The sequence below is a fragment of the Phyllobates terribilis genome, unplaced genomic scaffold (assembly GCF_046119375.1).
Source record: "Phyllobates terribilis strain yellow unplaced genomic scaffold, ASM4611937v1 Scaffold_3__8_contigs__length_932513732, whole genome shotgun sequence".
Classification (NCBI taxonomy): Eukaryota; Metazoa; Chordata; class Amphibia; order Anura; family Dendrobatidae; genus Phyllobates; species Phyllobates terribilis.
Window position 1 is genome coordinate 538274794 of NW_027362763.1, and position 15795 is coordinate 538290588.

The window sequence follows — 15795 nt, forward strand, 5'->3', positions numbered from 1 at the left end:
GGTCAGAGTAAAATTATAACAAGGTGTGTGCAAACTCAGGGTTGCAGCGGTGTCAGTGACCCAAGGTTACCAAGATGGCGGAAGGCACGAGGAGCAAGGTGAAGGAGAAGACCAATGCTTTGGTCGGTGAGCAGGCAGGGGAGGACAATGTTACTCATGGTGGGGAGGAGCTCAGCTCAGGCACCTCAAGGAGCCAGACCCCAGTACTCGGTCCCGCAGTGGACTGCCCACCACCTGCCCACCACAGCCCGTCCAGCATGGATGCCCTCCTGCAATTGGCCCTGGCCAGTCAGTGGTCTGGGGACACCGCCACTTTTTGGCTCCTCATGGATGAACGCCAGTGAATAGAAGAGGTGGAGTGTGCAGAACGAGCTGCGGAGCGTGCAGAACGAGCTGCTGCAGAGCGTGCAGAACAAGATGCGGAACGCAAGCATCAACTGGACCTGGCTCAGCATGGATTCCTTCCAGCACCTCCAGCACAGCAGGAGGCGAAGACCTGTAAAGTCCGAGCCGAGGACTTCCCCCTGCTTGAGAAAGATGGAGACCTGGACTAATTTCTGGTGGCATTCGAAAGGACTTGCCTTCAGCACCATCTGGCCCGGGATCAGTGGGCAAGATACCTGACCCCCCGTTTGAGGGGTAAGTCCCTGGATGCCTTGGGGGACTTACCTGCTGGGGAGGTACAGGACTACGACAGTATCAAGCGGGCCCTGATCCTGCAGTACAACTTCACTCCGGAGTCGTACCGCCAGAAGTTCCGGAGCCTGCTGCGTGGCCCCAAGGACACCTGGACCGATCATATGCGGGCGCTGTTGGGAGCCGCAGAGCACTGGACCCCGGGTCTAGCACTTACTACCCGCCAGGAGGTCCAGGAACTATTCGTCACGGAGCAGTTCTTGTGGAACTGCCCAGAGGACCTCCGACAGTTCCTCCGTGACCGCAAACCAATGGGGGCTTCTGCTACAGCCGCCCTGGCAGATGAGTATGCCAATAACAGGGCGCCTGAGCCGAAGAAGTCTACCAGCAGCACCTGGAGAGGGGGTAAGCCCAATCCTACCACTGTTTCCCCAGCCCCCAGAACACAAGGTGTGTATCCCCCTGTTGCCCTCTCCAGGCAAGGAACAGACGTAAGACGTTGTCATCATTGCAACAAGCCAGGATACTTCAGAGCTGAGTGTCCCCAGCGCCAAAAGGCCCCACCCCAGTCCCAGAGAGCGCCCAATGTTCTGTGTGTGGGAGGGGGTGGTGGTAGGTCCCTGGACAATATCCAACCTGTCACCATAGGCCGTTCTGCGGTCATGGGACTGCGGGACACTGGCGCTGAATGAACCCTGGTATGGCCTGAGGTGGTGTCCCCTCAAGACTTTGTACCGGGAAAGACCCTTTCCGTCTCCGGGATTGGAGGCGTGGAGCCAGCACTTCCCGTTGCCATGGTGTATTTGGATTGGGGTGCCGGGAGGGGGATGCGGGAGGTGGGAGTAACACCAAATATTCCCGCAAATGCTTTATTAGGGACCGACTTGGGGAGGCTAGTGTCGCAGTATGTACCCACTGAACCCCCAAGTTCGGCCCCCCCAAAATGTCTTGATTTATCTGCTTCTAACACCAATAATGTTGTATGGAGTGTGTCTCCTGCGGAGGAGGAGGGAGTGGAACCTGAGAGTAACCCACACACAGACACAACACAAACAGGGTTGTTAGTGAGAGCAGGTGAGGAAGGTGAGGATGCCCCCAGAGGTGCTCAGCCAGCGCACAGGGACCTCTTGTTCTCCGGTGAGGGAGGAGGGGGGCAGGATCCTGTAGAGGGAGGCTCAGGGATGGAGAGGAAGGTTGCTACCGGCAGTGTAGGGCTTCCAGGAGAATCCAGGCTGCTGAGTCTACGGCCTCTGCAAGGGGGGAGCGAGCCATGGAGGATGGGGGTGTCCCAGGAGAGGAACCGCCAGGTAAGACCCCAGAACAGGAGTTTCCCACGTCCGGGATGTCGACAGGCCTAGGAAGCCTGCCTGATCTGGCGGCTTGGTCAGAAACCGAGGGGAAGCGGGCACTACCCAGGGTCACAGCTGTCATAGCCGCTGTCACCAGGAGTGGGAGCGCCGGAGCCCAAGGAGCCTCGCAAAGGTCCGAAGGCTTCCCCATTTCTGACCAAGTGGCAGCTGGGTCAGACAGCGGCCAGGAGACATGTCCGGAGGTGCTGACGGAAGATGTGGCAAGTCTATTAACGGACCGGGCTTGTATTAAACGAGAACTGGTGGCAGCATACCATCTGGGGGATTTGAGGAAGGCTGGCAGTGACGGTCGGAGGTGTGGATATATATTACTGGCGCAGCCAGGGAAATATATATACCGCCCTCACTGCAGAGGGCCTCAAATACCCAGAGGGCTACAGGACGGCCTCTCTGGCGACCACTCACTCTAGGTGCAGTACCTTGACTGACCTGAGAGGCAAGGGGGCACCAGAGAGTTGTGCCTGTATCGTGGCGTCACGGATTGGTGACTTGTAAGGGACAACACACCACCATGTTTTCCCCCGCTGGTGGCAGCTTCCTGGCACTACTTACTCTAGGTGCAGTACCTTGACTCACCTGAGAGGTAAGGGGGAGCCAGAGAGCTGCACCCACCGGCCAGCATTCATTACAAACAGGACTTGCCAGATGACACGTGGATCAAAGAGGACCAGATATGCAGAGCGGCAGGCAGTCAGGCAGTGAAGGAAACACCAAAAGACACAGAAGCCATGAGTGTAAACATACTCATGAACTGTAGATGTATAGTCAGTTCATGACATGCAGCAAGCAATTAGTAAAAGACAGAGTTGTTTTCTATCAGTAGACAGATGGTCCTTGTCAAGGATGAAGGCAGCAGTGATAAATAGGTTAACTGAATGCTTGCTGGTAACATAGTAACATAGTTTTTAAGGTTGAAGGAACACTAAGTCCTTCCCGACTAGTTCCCTGGATCAACGCCCTATCAAGGGATTTAGTATATACAGTATAACCTGTAATATTATACTTTTCAAGAAAGGCATCCATGCCCTTCTTACATTTTAGTAGTGAATCACTCATTACAACATCATGCAGCAGAGAGTTCCATAGTCTCACTGCTCTTACAGTAAAGAATCTGCGTCTGTGATTATGATTAAACCGTCTTTCCTCCAGACATAGATGATGCCCCCTTGTCCCCGTCTCAGGCCTCAGAGTATAAAGATCAGTAGAAAGATCTTTGTACTGTCCCCTCATATACTTGTACATAGTAATAAGATCACCCATAAGCCTTCGTTTTTCTAAGGTAAATAACCCCAAGTGTAATAACCTGTCTTGGTATTGCAGACCCCCCAGTCCTCTAATAACCTTGGTCGCTCTTCTCTGCACCCGCTCTAGTTCAGCTATGTCTTTCTTATACACCGGAGACCAGAACTGTACACAGTATTCTAAGTGTGGTCGCACTAGTGACTTGTATAGAGGTAAAATTATGTTCTCCTCATGAGCATCTATGCCTCTTTTAATGCATCCCATTATTTTATTTGCCTTTGCAGCAGCTGCCTGACACTGGCTACTAAACGTGAGCTTGTCGTCCACCAATACACCCAGGTCTTTTTCAGTTACAGTTTTGCCCAGTGTTTTACAATTAAGCAAATAATTATACATTTTATTTCCTCTGCCCAAGTGCATTACCTTACATTTATCCCCATTAAAGCTCATTTGCCATTTATCAGCCCAAGCTTCTAGTTTAAATAGATCCTCCTGTAATATAAAATTGTCCTCCCCTGTATTGATTACCCTGCAGAGTTTAGTGTCATCTGCAAATATTGAAATACTACTCTGTATGCCCCCTACAAGGTCATTAATAAATATGTTAAAAAGAAGCGGGCCCAATACTGACCCCTGTGGTACCCCACTGTTAACTGAGACCCAGTCTGAGTGTTTTCCATTAATGACCACCCTTTGTTTCCTATCACTGAGCCAATTCTTAACCCACATACATATATTTTCCCCTATCCCCATTGTTCTCATTTTGTGTATCAACCTTTTGTGTGGAACCGTATCAAAAGCTTTTGAAAAGTCCATATACACAACATCCACTGCATTTCCTTGGTCCAGTCCAGAACTTGCCTCCTCATAAAAACTGATCAGATTAGCTTGACAGGAACGGTCCCTCGTAAAACCCATGTTGATATTGGGTCATGAGGTTATTCTTCTTCAGATGCTCTAGTATAGCATCTCTTAGGAAACCCTCCAGGATTTTACCAACAGTAGAGGTTAAGCTTACCGGTCTATAATTTCCAAGTTCAGTTTTTGTCCCCTTTTTGAATATTGGCACCACATTTGCTATACGCCAGTCCTGTGGTACAGACCCTGTTATTATGGAATCTTTAAAGATTAAAAATAATAGTCTATCTATGACGTTACTTAATTCCTGCAGTACTCGCGGGTGTATCCCATCCGGGCCCGGGGATTTGTCAACTTTAGTGATTTTTAGACGCCGCCGTACTTCCTGCTGGGTTAAGCAAGTGACATTTAATGGACAATTTTTGATATCACTGATAATGTTTTCTTTCATGCGATTTTTTTTGTGTAAATACGCTTGAAAAAAAATCATTTAGCGTATTGGCTTTTTCCTCATCCTCATCCACCGTTTCACTCAGACTATTTTTAAGGGGGCCAACACTATCACTTTTTAGTTTCTTACTATTTATATAGTTAAAGAATATTTTGGGATTATTTTTACTTTCTCTGGCAATGAGTCTCTCTGCCTCAATCTTTGCTGCCTTGATTTGGTTTTTACAGAATTTATTTAATTTTCTGTATTTATTTAATGCCTCATCACTACCAACTTACTTTAGTTCTCTAAATGCTTTTTTTTGTCACTTATTGAGCCCCTTACAGTTCTATTTAGCCATAGTGGTTTCCTCCTATTTCTAGCATGTTTATTCCTATAGGGTACCGTATTTTTCGGACTATAAGACCCACCGGACTATAAGACGCACCTAGGTTTTAGAGGAAGAAAATAAAAAAATTAAAACTTAAGCAAAAAATGTGGTCATGATGCACTTTTAAGGGGGAGGGAGTCTTCTGCTGACACTGGTATAGGGGTAATATCCCCCAATTCTGACAATATCCCCCATCCTGGTATATATGCCGCCCCCCTTCCTTTTATACGTGGTCCCCATTCCCATCCTGGTATGCCAGGCATCCCTCCATCCTGGTATGCATGGCACCCCTCATTCTTATCCTGGTATGCATGGCACCCCTCATACCTATCCTGATATGCATGACACCCCTCATCCCTGTCCTAGTATGCATGGTACTCCTCATCCCAGTCCTGGTATGCATGGCACCCCTAATCCCTATCCTGGTATGCATGGCACCCCTCATCCCCAATCCTAGTATGCATGACACCCCTCATCCCTGTCCTGGTATGCATGGCAGCCCTCATCCCTGTCCTGGTATGCATGGCACCCCTCATCCCTCTCCTGGTATGCATGGTACCCCTCATCCCTGTCCTGGTATGCATGGCACCCCTAATCCCTATCCTGGTATGCATAGCACCCCTAATCACTGTCCTGATAAGCATGGCACCCCTCATCCCTGTCCTGGTATGCATGGCACCTCTAATCCCTATCCTGGTATGCATGGCACCCCTAATAGCTGTCCTGTTATGCTTGGCACCCCTAATCCCTGTCCTGGTATGCATGGCACCCCTAATCCCTGTCCTGGTATGCATGGTCCCCCTATTCCCCATCATGCTGCACATTAAAAAAAAATAAACACTCCTACTCACCTTTCTTCTCTCCTCCAGCGCTGCGTCCGGTCTGCCTGCACTGATCTCTCCCTGTGAGCCGCGCATGACGTCACTGCCATGCGCGGCTCACAAGGAGAGATCAGCTGCCGGAAGTCACTGCTCCCCACGCGGGGAGCAGTGACTTCACTCTCCTTCATAGCCGGCACACAGAGTAGTCGCGCTGCGGCTTCTGCTGCCGGCTACTTCCTGTGCCCGCTCATTAAAGGGTATGAATATTCACCCCCTCCCCACACCCATGGGCGTGGAGAGAGGTTGAATATTCATGCCCTTTAACAGCGGGCACAGGAGATAGCCGGCAGCAGCAGGAGCCGCAGCACGGCTACACTGTATACCGCTATTAAGGTGCATGAATATGCCGTGCTCCCCACGCCCCATGGGCTGCTGCCTCCTGTGCCCCGCTCCTCCACCGATACCGCTCCCCCACACCACACATAAATATACACCCCCCCCCAACATTTGGACTATAAGACGCACCCCCCATTTTCCTCCAAAATTTTGGAGGAAAAAATTGCGTCTTATAGTCCGAAAAATACGGTATATATTGTGCACAAGTCCTATTCAGGATGCTAATAAATGTCTCCCATTTGCTTTGTGTAGTTTTATGTCTCAGGATATCGTCCCAGTTTATTGCACTAAGATCATCTCTCAACCGTTGGAAATTGCCTTCCTGAAGTTTAGCGTACTTGTAACCCCTCTACTACACATCTTATTAAAGGATACATGAAAGCTTATTATTTTGTGATCACTATTACCCAAGTGACCCCCAACTCGTATATTTGATATGCGGTCTGGCCCGTTGGTTAATATTAGGTCTAGCAGTGCCCCCCTTCTTGTTGGGTCCTGAACCAGTTGTGAAAGGTAGTTGTCTCTCATAGCTGTCAAAAACCTATTACCTTTGCTTGAACTACAGGTTTCTGTTCCCCAATGTATGTCAGGGTAGTTAAAGCCCCCCATAATAATGGCTTCTCCTTGAGTCGCTGCTTCATCTATTTGCTTTATGAGGATAGTCTCCGCTGCTTCCATTATTTTTGGAGACTTATAACAAACCCCTATCAGTTATTTACTATTTTTCCCCCCTCCCCTTATCTCCACCCACAGGGACTCTACATTTTCATTATATTCTCACGCAAGATGGGTTTTAAGGATGATTTTACATATAAACACACACACCCCCCTCGCTTGTTTGTACGGTCATTTCTGAACAGACTATAGCCCTGTAAATTAACTGCCCAGTTATGGCTCTCATCCAGCCATGTCTCACATATCCCCATGATGTCATAATTATTTTCCAACAAAATTAATTCTAATTCCTCCATTTTGTTGGTGAGGCTTCTGGCATTAGTATACATGCATTTTATGTATCTCTCTGTACCTTTATTCCTTCTTACTATATTGACTGTTCTAACCCCACCCCCAATTTCTTTATTTGTGCCCAGGTCACTATCTGCACTATCTTCCCCACCTATAAAATGAATACCCCCCCAATCCCTAGTTTAAACACTCCTCCAACCTTCTAGCCATTTTCTCCTCCAGCACCGCTGCACCCTCCCCATTGAGGTGCAACCCGTCCCTAGCGTAGAACCTGTAGCCAACTGAGAAGTTGGCCCAAGTCTCCAGGAACTCAAACCCCTCCTTCCTACCCCAATTCCTGAGCCCCTTATTTATCTTCCTAATCTCCCGTTGCCGCTCTGGCATGGCACGTGGTACAGTTTCAGAGAATACCACCTTGGAGGTCCTTGCTTTAGGCTTGCAGCCTAATACCCTGAAATCATAATTAAGGGCCTTCCACCTACCTCTAACTTTGTCTTTGTGCCAATGTGCACTATGACCACTGGGTCCTCACCAGCCTCTCCCAGTAATCTGTCAACCCGATCAGCGATGTGCCGGACTCGAACGCCAGGTAGACAGCACACTGTTTGATGATCCCTGTCTTTGTGACAGATTGCCTTATCTGTTCCCCTAATAATTGAGTACCCCACTACCATCACTTGCCTGGCCTGCCCTGCTCTCCTATTTCTCCCCTTACTGGAGCTGACACTCCTCCGGCTTTCAGAGGACATGCCTTGCTGCAGCAGTGCTACCCCTGTACTGACACCCCCGTCATCTGCCAACTTTGCAAACTTATTGTGGTGTGCCATATCATGACTAGCCTCCCTGGCACTCTTCCCTCTACCCCCTTTCTAACTGTCACCCAGCTAGCTACCTCAGTGTCTTGCGGCTCCCTACTACCACCCTCCCCCACATCTACCCCAGTGAGCAGCTGCTCAGTGAGCAGCAGACTCCTTTCCATATTGTCAATGGATCTCAGTGTTGCCAGCTGCTCATTTAGATCCAGTACCTGGGCTTCCAAACGCACAATGTGCACACATCTCGCACAGCAGTATGCACCCACGACCAGCTGTTCAAGGATTGTATACATGTGGCAAGATGTACACTGGATAACAATGTCAATAATGGAGTTCATTTCCTAATGGGGATTGCCCTAGACAAAAATGTTAAGAAAAAAAGAAATGTAAAGAATTAATAAAATACAGACAGCAATTCAGTCCAAATTCCTCCCTTCCAAGCTCCCTGAATCCAAAGTCACTGAATCACAAGTCACACACTTACTTCCGGTTGCACTAACGCTCTGGTCACACTCAGCTCGTTCACACTCACTAAGGAAGAAGATTTAAAGAGTTTTTTTTCCCCCTTTAGCAGCAATCCAACCTACAGCTCAATGCACTGCCAAAGGAGTAGAGAAGATACACACAATTGCAACAGCATTTGCAGTGTGAACAGCACCAGACAAGATTTTCTTCTGCTCACTGCAAAAGAAGGGTCAACTGAAAGTCAGAGCCACCAATGAAATGCAGATAGTTGAGAAACGAACAAATGTCTGCTGAAGAAATGATTGTTAGCTGAGAGAAATGGTGATGCAAACTAACGCACATGGCAACTAAATACAAAGCTTACTGAATACTCAAAACACACATAGCTGTATGAATTGGCCTTAAAAGGCATTGAGTGATGATGTCACAGAGTTGAAAAATTTGCCTCAAACCACAGCAAAGAGGGGTGGCCTTAGAAGAAGGGAGCATGGCCCGACCCTGAGACTGTGTGAGACTTCAGTCTGAGGAAGAACTGTATCTGGGTTAGAATGGGATGTATGGGACTTCAACTGTGAGGAAGTTGGAGACTTGTGGATGGTGGGAGATTGGCAGTCCTTTGACCAGAAAAGTGATCTGTTTGTTCTAGTTCTGTAAAACTGTGAGCTTGTAGAGGAGAGTACCCAGGGCCATTACCATCATGCTATGTGCCAAAACTCTATTCTCTTCACCCAATGCCCCCTCTACTATTAATGACTGAGACAGGAGTGTGTTATGCACTGGAGGATTCTCTGTACTCACTGTTACACTGTCCATGGGACCATAACCGACTTAAAACAAGACAGTAGATCGTAGATTTGGGTTAAAAGACTCAAACACTACCTACTCTTCTCAGTGAGCTGTCTCCTTAGCCGAGGAGGGGAGCGTGACACCCACCGCATACCCGCTCTTCCGACACCAGACTTTCATGAAAGTCACCTTCTTGCCGACGTACAGGCTATGCAATCTGTATGATAGAGTGTCCCTCTTCACCATCACTCGGTTCACATACATGTCATCTCCTGTTCCTTGCTGTTTGATAACACCGAAGCCCCTCACTATGTTAACGTCTACCACCCTCCCCTCAGTGCACTGCTCCTAAAACTGCGCGCGCTTTGGGCCCAATAGCCATTCCCGAGCGAGCACATCGGCTTGCATGCATGCATCGTAGATCCAGGTTAACAGACTCACTTTTACAATACAATTCTTCCATACACGGCTGCAGTACACAGATCAAGACAAGTTCTTTAGTTACTGAAATACCTTTGGTTTTGTGCCTTTCCAGTGTTCATTCTCGTCCTGTCCTGAGACCCAACATCATCCACTACTTCTGCGACCCAGCTGAGAATCTCCCCTCTAGGGATATGGAGGCCTCGCCTTGAGCACCACTAACAGGCTGTGAGTCTAGGACTGTGCCGGCATCCAGATTCCGTATCAAACGTGTCATCATTCTGTTCTGACAACTTGCACCATTAAAACACTTCTTCACTGCTGTAACTGCTAATGAAGTCTGTTTTCCTGTCTGCTCAGTCTTCCTCCACACTCTGTCTCTCTCTCTGTTAAGGAACAGAACCTACGCCGGGCCTGTGCATTCGGGTCGTGAACCCAGAACTGAGGTGGCCTGACACAGACCTCCCCTAACGGCAGTCTCACTTCCTAAGTCACTCTCTGACTACTGCTCCTCACTACTGTCTGCAACTCAGAATTGATTTTCTATATAACAGTTTTAAACCCCTCCCAGTTGATGATGACTTAACTATCTAGTGTCTAAGCAGTGTAGTGTAACTTAATCCCTATTTATTGTATGGTTCCCCCTCTGGGCAGACCTCCCGCATCCAAGGGGCGGCTTTAGGCAGAGCCTATAGGAGAACTGGCATACAATAATTGGCAATAGGGATTTTACACAGCCAACAATTGTTTTATCAAATTAATAACATGAACACATAAATAGAAACAGCTTAACAACACCCTTGTTGCCTCGGGGTCTTCTTCACCCGCCAATCCCCTACAAGCTTAATGGAGAACTAATGGAAGTTAAAGAGAAAGGTTAGCTTAATAAGTTCTTGGGTGTTAAATCCAATGATTACAGAGTAAGTAGAAAAATCAAGTGTTGCATGTTGCACTGCAGGTCAGACTTGACTTTGGACAAGTACACGTGGTCTGTTTGAAGCTAACATTGACCTGTACAGTGTTTGTAAGTATGAAGTACTGTTAAAATTATTCTATACATAAAGCCTGTCTTATCTTAGAAATTCATTTTGAAATGTTTCTATCATTAACAGTTTTAGAATTACTTTATTGCTGTATTATCCAAATTAACAGAAAAACTCATACAAGGGCTGCATTGTATTATGTATATGCTTCATTCAATACCTACCAGTCCAGCATACTTCTTTGTCAAAGCTTCTAGCTTCTCCTCGGGTGTGTTCAGTTTGTTGAGGCTTTGGGCCAGGAGAGCAGCCTCTTTACCTTAAAAATACAATAAGATTGCTTAAATATCTAGACTAATATGATTACAATTTACAGATACAGCAGACATTAGGCTGACAATAACTTAACACATTACATTTACATACCATGATGCAGCAAACATTCATTTGATAAAAAAAGTGGTAAGAAAATGGTGACAATCATATTTGGCAAAGTACAGGCAGTCGTGCACATGAAATATGGGGCACAAATATCAAAATTAGCCTACCACGTTATGGTGCCTGGTTTTCCACCAACGACAGAAAAAACTGGTGTTTGTTGCATGTGGTCCATTGCTACTTTCTTAGAATTGCTGAGGGTCCCAGTGATTTGACCATCACAATCAGTAAATTATCCCTTATCCTATGAAGAGACCTTAAAGAGTAACCATCGCTTAAATGCTTATTGCCATTGAACTATTTTAAAAATAGTACACGTGAAAAGAAGCAACTCTGTAATATATCTTATCAGAGAAATGTTTTTCCTTATCCTCCTGAATATATTTTTCACTCTAAATTTATGGGTAAAATCTGTAAAATCTGTATTCAGTGAAGACAAATTTTCACATTACTGAAATAGAAGATAACAGTTGGTACTTATAATATTCTATGGAGATGAGAGGGAGAGGAGGAAGGAATTATAGGTAGACTCAGACATTCAGCAAGTTTTTCAGAAACAGCAGTTGCACTAAAGTTTCATGTGAACATGTGGCAGATTGTTTGTGTCTGCCTCTAGCTTCTCCTTTTCACTCCTCCCCCTCTCATCTCCATATAATCTTATCAGTAGCAGCTCTCATCTCTTATTCCTGTAATGTAAAAATCTGTATTAACTGTATACAGATTTTACAGCTTTTACCTGTAAATTGAGATGGAAAATCAATCCAAGAGGAGAAGCAAATTTATTTACAATTTGCATATTTTCATGCCTATTTGATTTATGAAATAAAAATGTAAACAATGGTTACTCTTTAAATCTTGTTTCTGAGAATAACCCAGGTTGATGATATTGATGTGATAGTGACAAATATCAAAGACTGACCATCACTTCCAAACAGAGACCAGGTGTGAACAGGTGCATACTAAGAGTAGCCACCTCCATATGTAACTAACAAAGTTTAACTCTGTAACACTATAACATGTAAACAAGAAATATATGAAATTGGAATTGCATTACTGATTTAAAAAATAGGAAAAAATGAAGATACTCTTAGTGCATAAATTTGTCAATTCATGCACGCTCAGTAGCCACGACAAGGCGATCCTCTTCGCTGGGAACCTAACCTAATGTGATTCCTATCCTGGGCTGATAGACTACATTTATATGGATAAGTAGAATCCTGCTGTGATTAAAACCACCATAGGCTGATGGGTGGAGAGCTCGGTCAGAGGTCAAATGTATACAAATATCAAAGACTGACCATCATTTCCAAACAGAACAGGTGTGAACAGATGCATACTAAGAGTAGATATCTCCATATATAACTAACAAATAAAGTTGCACTCTGTAATGCTATAGCATGCAAACATGAATTATATTAGAAGACCGGTCAACTCCATTAGCAGTACCTTTGCCATATAAGAAGATGCCAGTGCTTAAAATGAAATATGGTAGTTGGTGGTTTTACTGGCTTTAAGGCATAACGGAAAACATACAATTTTAGCAGTTATGTGCGGTACATGACAAGTGCATTCTCACTGTTGAACTCACATTGTGTGTTAGCCTATTCATATACTGTATGTTAGCAAACCTTAACAGTCAAAGTAAATATGATGTAATTGATTCTTTAATAGTCCATAGATAACGTGGTTATATGCCATCAATAGCTTTTTTTAACAAGTATAGAAAGATATCTTCTGGCTGAAAGGATATAATTCCCACTAGAGAATTAGCAAGCATCACTTCAGCTATCCTCAGTCTTTCCTTATCTGAGTATGTTTGTGGATGTCATGAAGAAGCAAGGGTGGTTTCATTTGTTTCATTTGTATTCCAACTATGTGACGGTATCTCTACTGAGGAAAAGAGCTTTTTCTACCTTGTATTTTCTGAAGGCAGTTTGCCTTTTGTCTTTTGTGATGTATTCTTCTTTTGGTTTGTAATTGATCATTACAATAGATTATTACAAGAATCACTAATAATTTGAAGATCCAGCACTGCCTGTTAACCATTTAAACACCACTATCACTCTTTGACAGTAGCATTTAAATGAATGTGCGCTGGTGCTCGTGTGCACCGACTCCCATTGGTTCCCCTGCTATGCGATCGTGGGGGACCGATAGGTTACTATGACAGCCAGGAGTCTGTTGAAGACACCCATTGTTGTCATCTCGGTCCTCCTATGAAGCTCGGTTGTAGGTTGAGCGCCATAGGAGACTGAAATTTTCACTATATGCTGCAATAGTATAGTATAGCAGAGCATAGTATCAGCAATCAAATGATCATAGGTTGAAGGGGACTAAAAAGTAAATTAAAAAGTTTATATATATATATATATATATGTAAATATATACATATATATATATATATATATATATATATATATATATATATATAAAAATTCAAATCACCCCCTTTTTCACCATTAAAAATAAATAAAGGAAAATAAATAAATAAACATATTTGGTATCGCCGTGTTTGTAAAAGTCTATTGTAATAAAATATGGAATTAATTAACAAGATCTGTAAACTCCGTAACGAGATAAAAAAAATCAAAACACCAGAATTGCATTTTGCTGGTCATATCACCTTCCTAAATTGTTTTAATAATAAGCAATGAAAGTATCATATGTAGCCCAAGTTGGCAACAATAAGCTCACTAAGCAAAAACCTCAATTATCCCCATGAGCAGAAAAATAAATATTTTACGGGTTTTGGAAATTAGCAAATATCATTTTTTACAATATATTGAATTTTATTTCATCACATCAAAATAATTGGTACATGTTTGGTATTGTCGTAATCAGACTAATTGTGTTTCCAGGTCATTTTTACTGCACAATGAACGTCGTAAAACCAAAAAACAATGGTGGAATTATATTTATTTATCATTTCTTCTCACTTGGAAATGTTTTCCCGTTTTCAGTACAGTATGATAAAATGAATAGTGTCTTCACAACTGCAACTCGTCAAAAAAAGCAAGTTCTCATATGCCTATGTTGACTGAAAATGTAATGAGTTGTGTGACTCTTGGAAAAAGGTGAAGAAAAAACAAAAACATTAAAAATGAAAAATTCCCTGGTCTTTAAAGGGTTAAGGTTGGCCGTTTACTTTACAGCCATATTTTATGCAGACAGGTGGCCTGCAAGTTGCATTTATGTATGAGGAGGAAGGATTTGTGCTGCTGTAGACCAGTAGGTTGAAGGGCCACCACATTGACAATAATTAAATGCAATGTCGCTATGCAACACCATAATCTTCATGCCCCATGACCGTGTTGCCATGTAGTCCTATGTTAGTCATGATGGTGATTGTGCTTGTCACAACTAGAGATGAGCAGTGTTCGACTCGAACTGTTCGCCAATCTCAAATTCGAGCTGTTTTGGGCGGTGTTCGAGCCGTTCGACGAACCCGAACGATTTGAAAAAAATTCGGCTGTTCGAGGTTAAGTTCGATAACTGTTCGTGCACCAAAATCATAACTGGATTTTTTCTCAGTAATGATGAAAATTAATGTTAATACGCAGTTTGAGTGTACAGCGGGGCGGGGGGAGGGGCAGGGGATGGATCTCTGCAGAAATAATGAAGATCTCCATTTTTTTTTCTCTTTCCCGCATTTACAGTGGGGAGGTGCAGTCTGTCAGCCTATCAGCAGCGCACACACGGAGCGAACTGCTTTTTTTCACACAAGCAAGGGCATGTGTCATTGGCAGTGTATGCCACATGTCCTTGCCCTATAAGACCCAGCCATTTTCCACGTAGCCACCATTTTCTCACTGCTGCAGCTACGTGTTAGACGGCACCGCTGTTTCTGTGTGCGCTATACTTTGAGTGTTAATTTCAAGCCAATTTTCGCACAAATCTACAGATAGCTTGGGAGTAGGGAATAGTTGTAATTGCAGTCCTTTTGAGGACTAGGTTACAGCATTTCCTACGACTTTTATCAGGCAGATCTGTGCTCTTAAATAGATAGATTGTGGGAGTAAAGACTAATTGTAATTGCAGTCCTTTTCAGGACTAGGCTACATCATTTCCTAAGACTTTTATCAGGCAGGTCTGTGCTCTTAAATAGATAGGTTGGGAGTAGGGACTAATTGTAATTGCAGCCCTTTTGAGGGCTAGGTTACATCAGTTCCTATCACTTTTTGCCAGGCAGGTCTGTGCCAGTGCTGTGCAAGTTTTTTTCACAGCATTTGGCTAAATCTAGCTAAGCAAATCCTTTTTGGCCTCTTGCAGTGTGTGTTAGTCAGTGGAGTAGACTATCTGTGTTGCAAGCAACACCACCTGTGTATAGAATACAATTTTTTTTACTGCACCTAGCCAAGTAAAACCTTTTGGGCATAGCATCATTCTATTAGTCCATCTATACTAACCTCCACCAGGTTGCAAATTCAAAATAATTTTTATCTGCATCTAGCTCTGAAAAAATATTTGGGCTTGTAGCAGTGAGTGGGACTTGTTCTATTAGTCCATCTATACTAACCTCCACCAGGTTGCAAATTCAAAATAATTTTTATCTGCATCTAACTCTGAAAAAATATTTGGGCTTGTAGCAGTGTGTGCGACTTGTTCTATTAGTCCATCTATACTAACCTCCACCAGGTTGCAAATTCAAAATAATTTTTATCTGCATCTAGCTCTGAAAAAATATTTGGGCTTGTAGCAGTGTGTGGGACTTGTTCTATTAGTCAATCTATACTAACCTCCACCACCTGTGTATGTAATAAAATTGTTTTACTGCTTCTAAC

The 15795-nt window shown here is 44.4% G+C and overlaps 1 protein-coding gene across 2 annotated transcripts in view; it reads right to left on the bottom strand.

The window, feature by feature from the left end:
• The window catches only part of TXLNB (taxilin beta), a 253712-nt gene that overhangs the window by 119198 nt on the left and 118719 nt on the right, over positions 1–15795 (bottom strand). For both annotated transcript variants that reach the window (XR_012318029.1, XM_073671347.1), the window contains exon 3: positions 10804–10895. Coding sequence is in view for 1 of the 2 variants with exons in the window: in XM_073671347.1 (XP_073527448.1) it covers positions 10804–10895 (92 nt within the window). In the remaining variant the exon portion in view is untranslated. The remainder of the gene's footprint in view (positions 1–10803; positions 10896–15795) is intronic.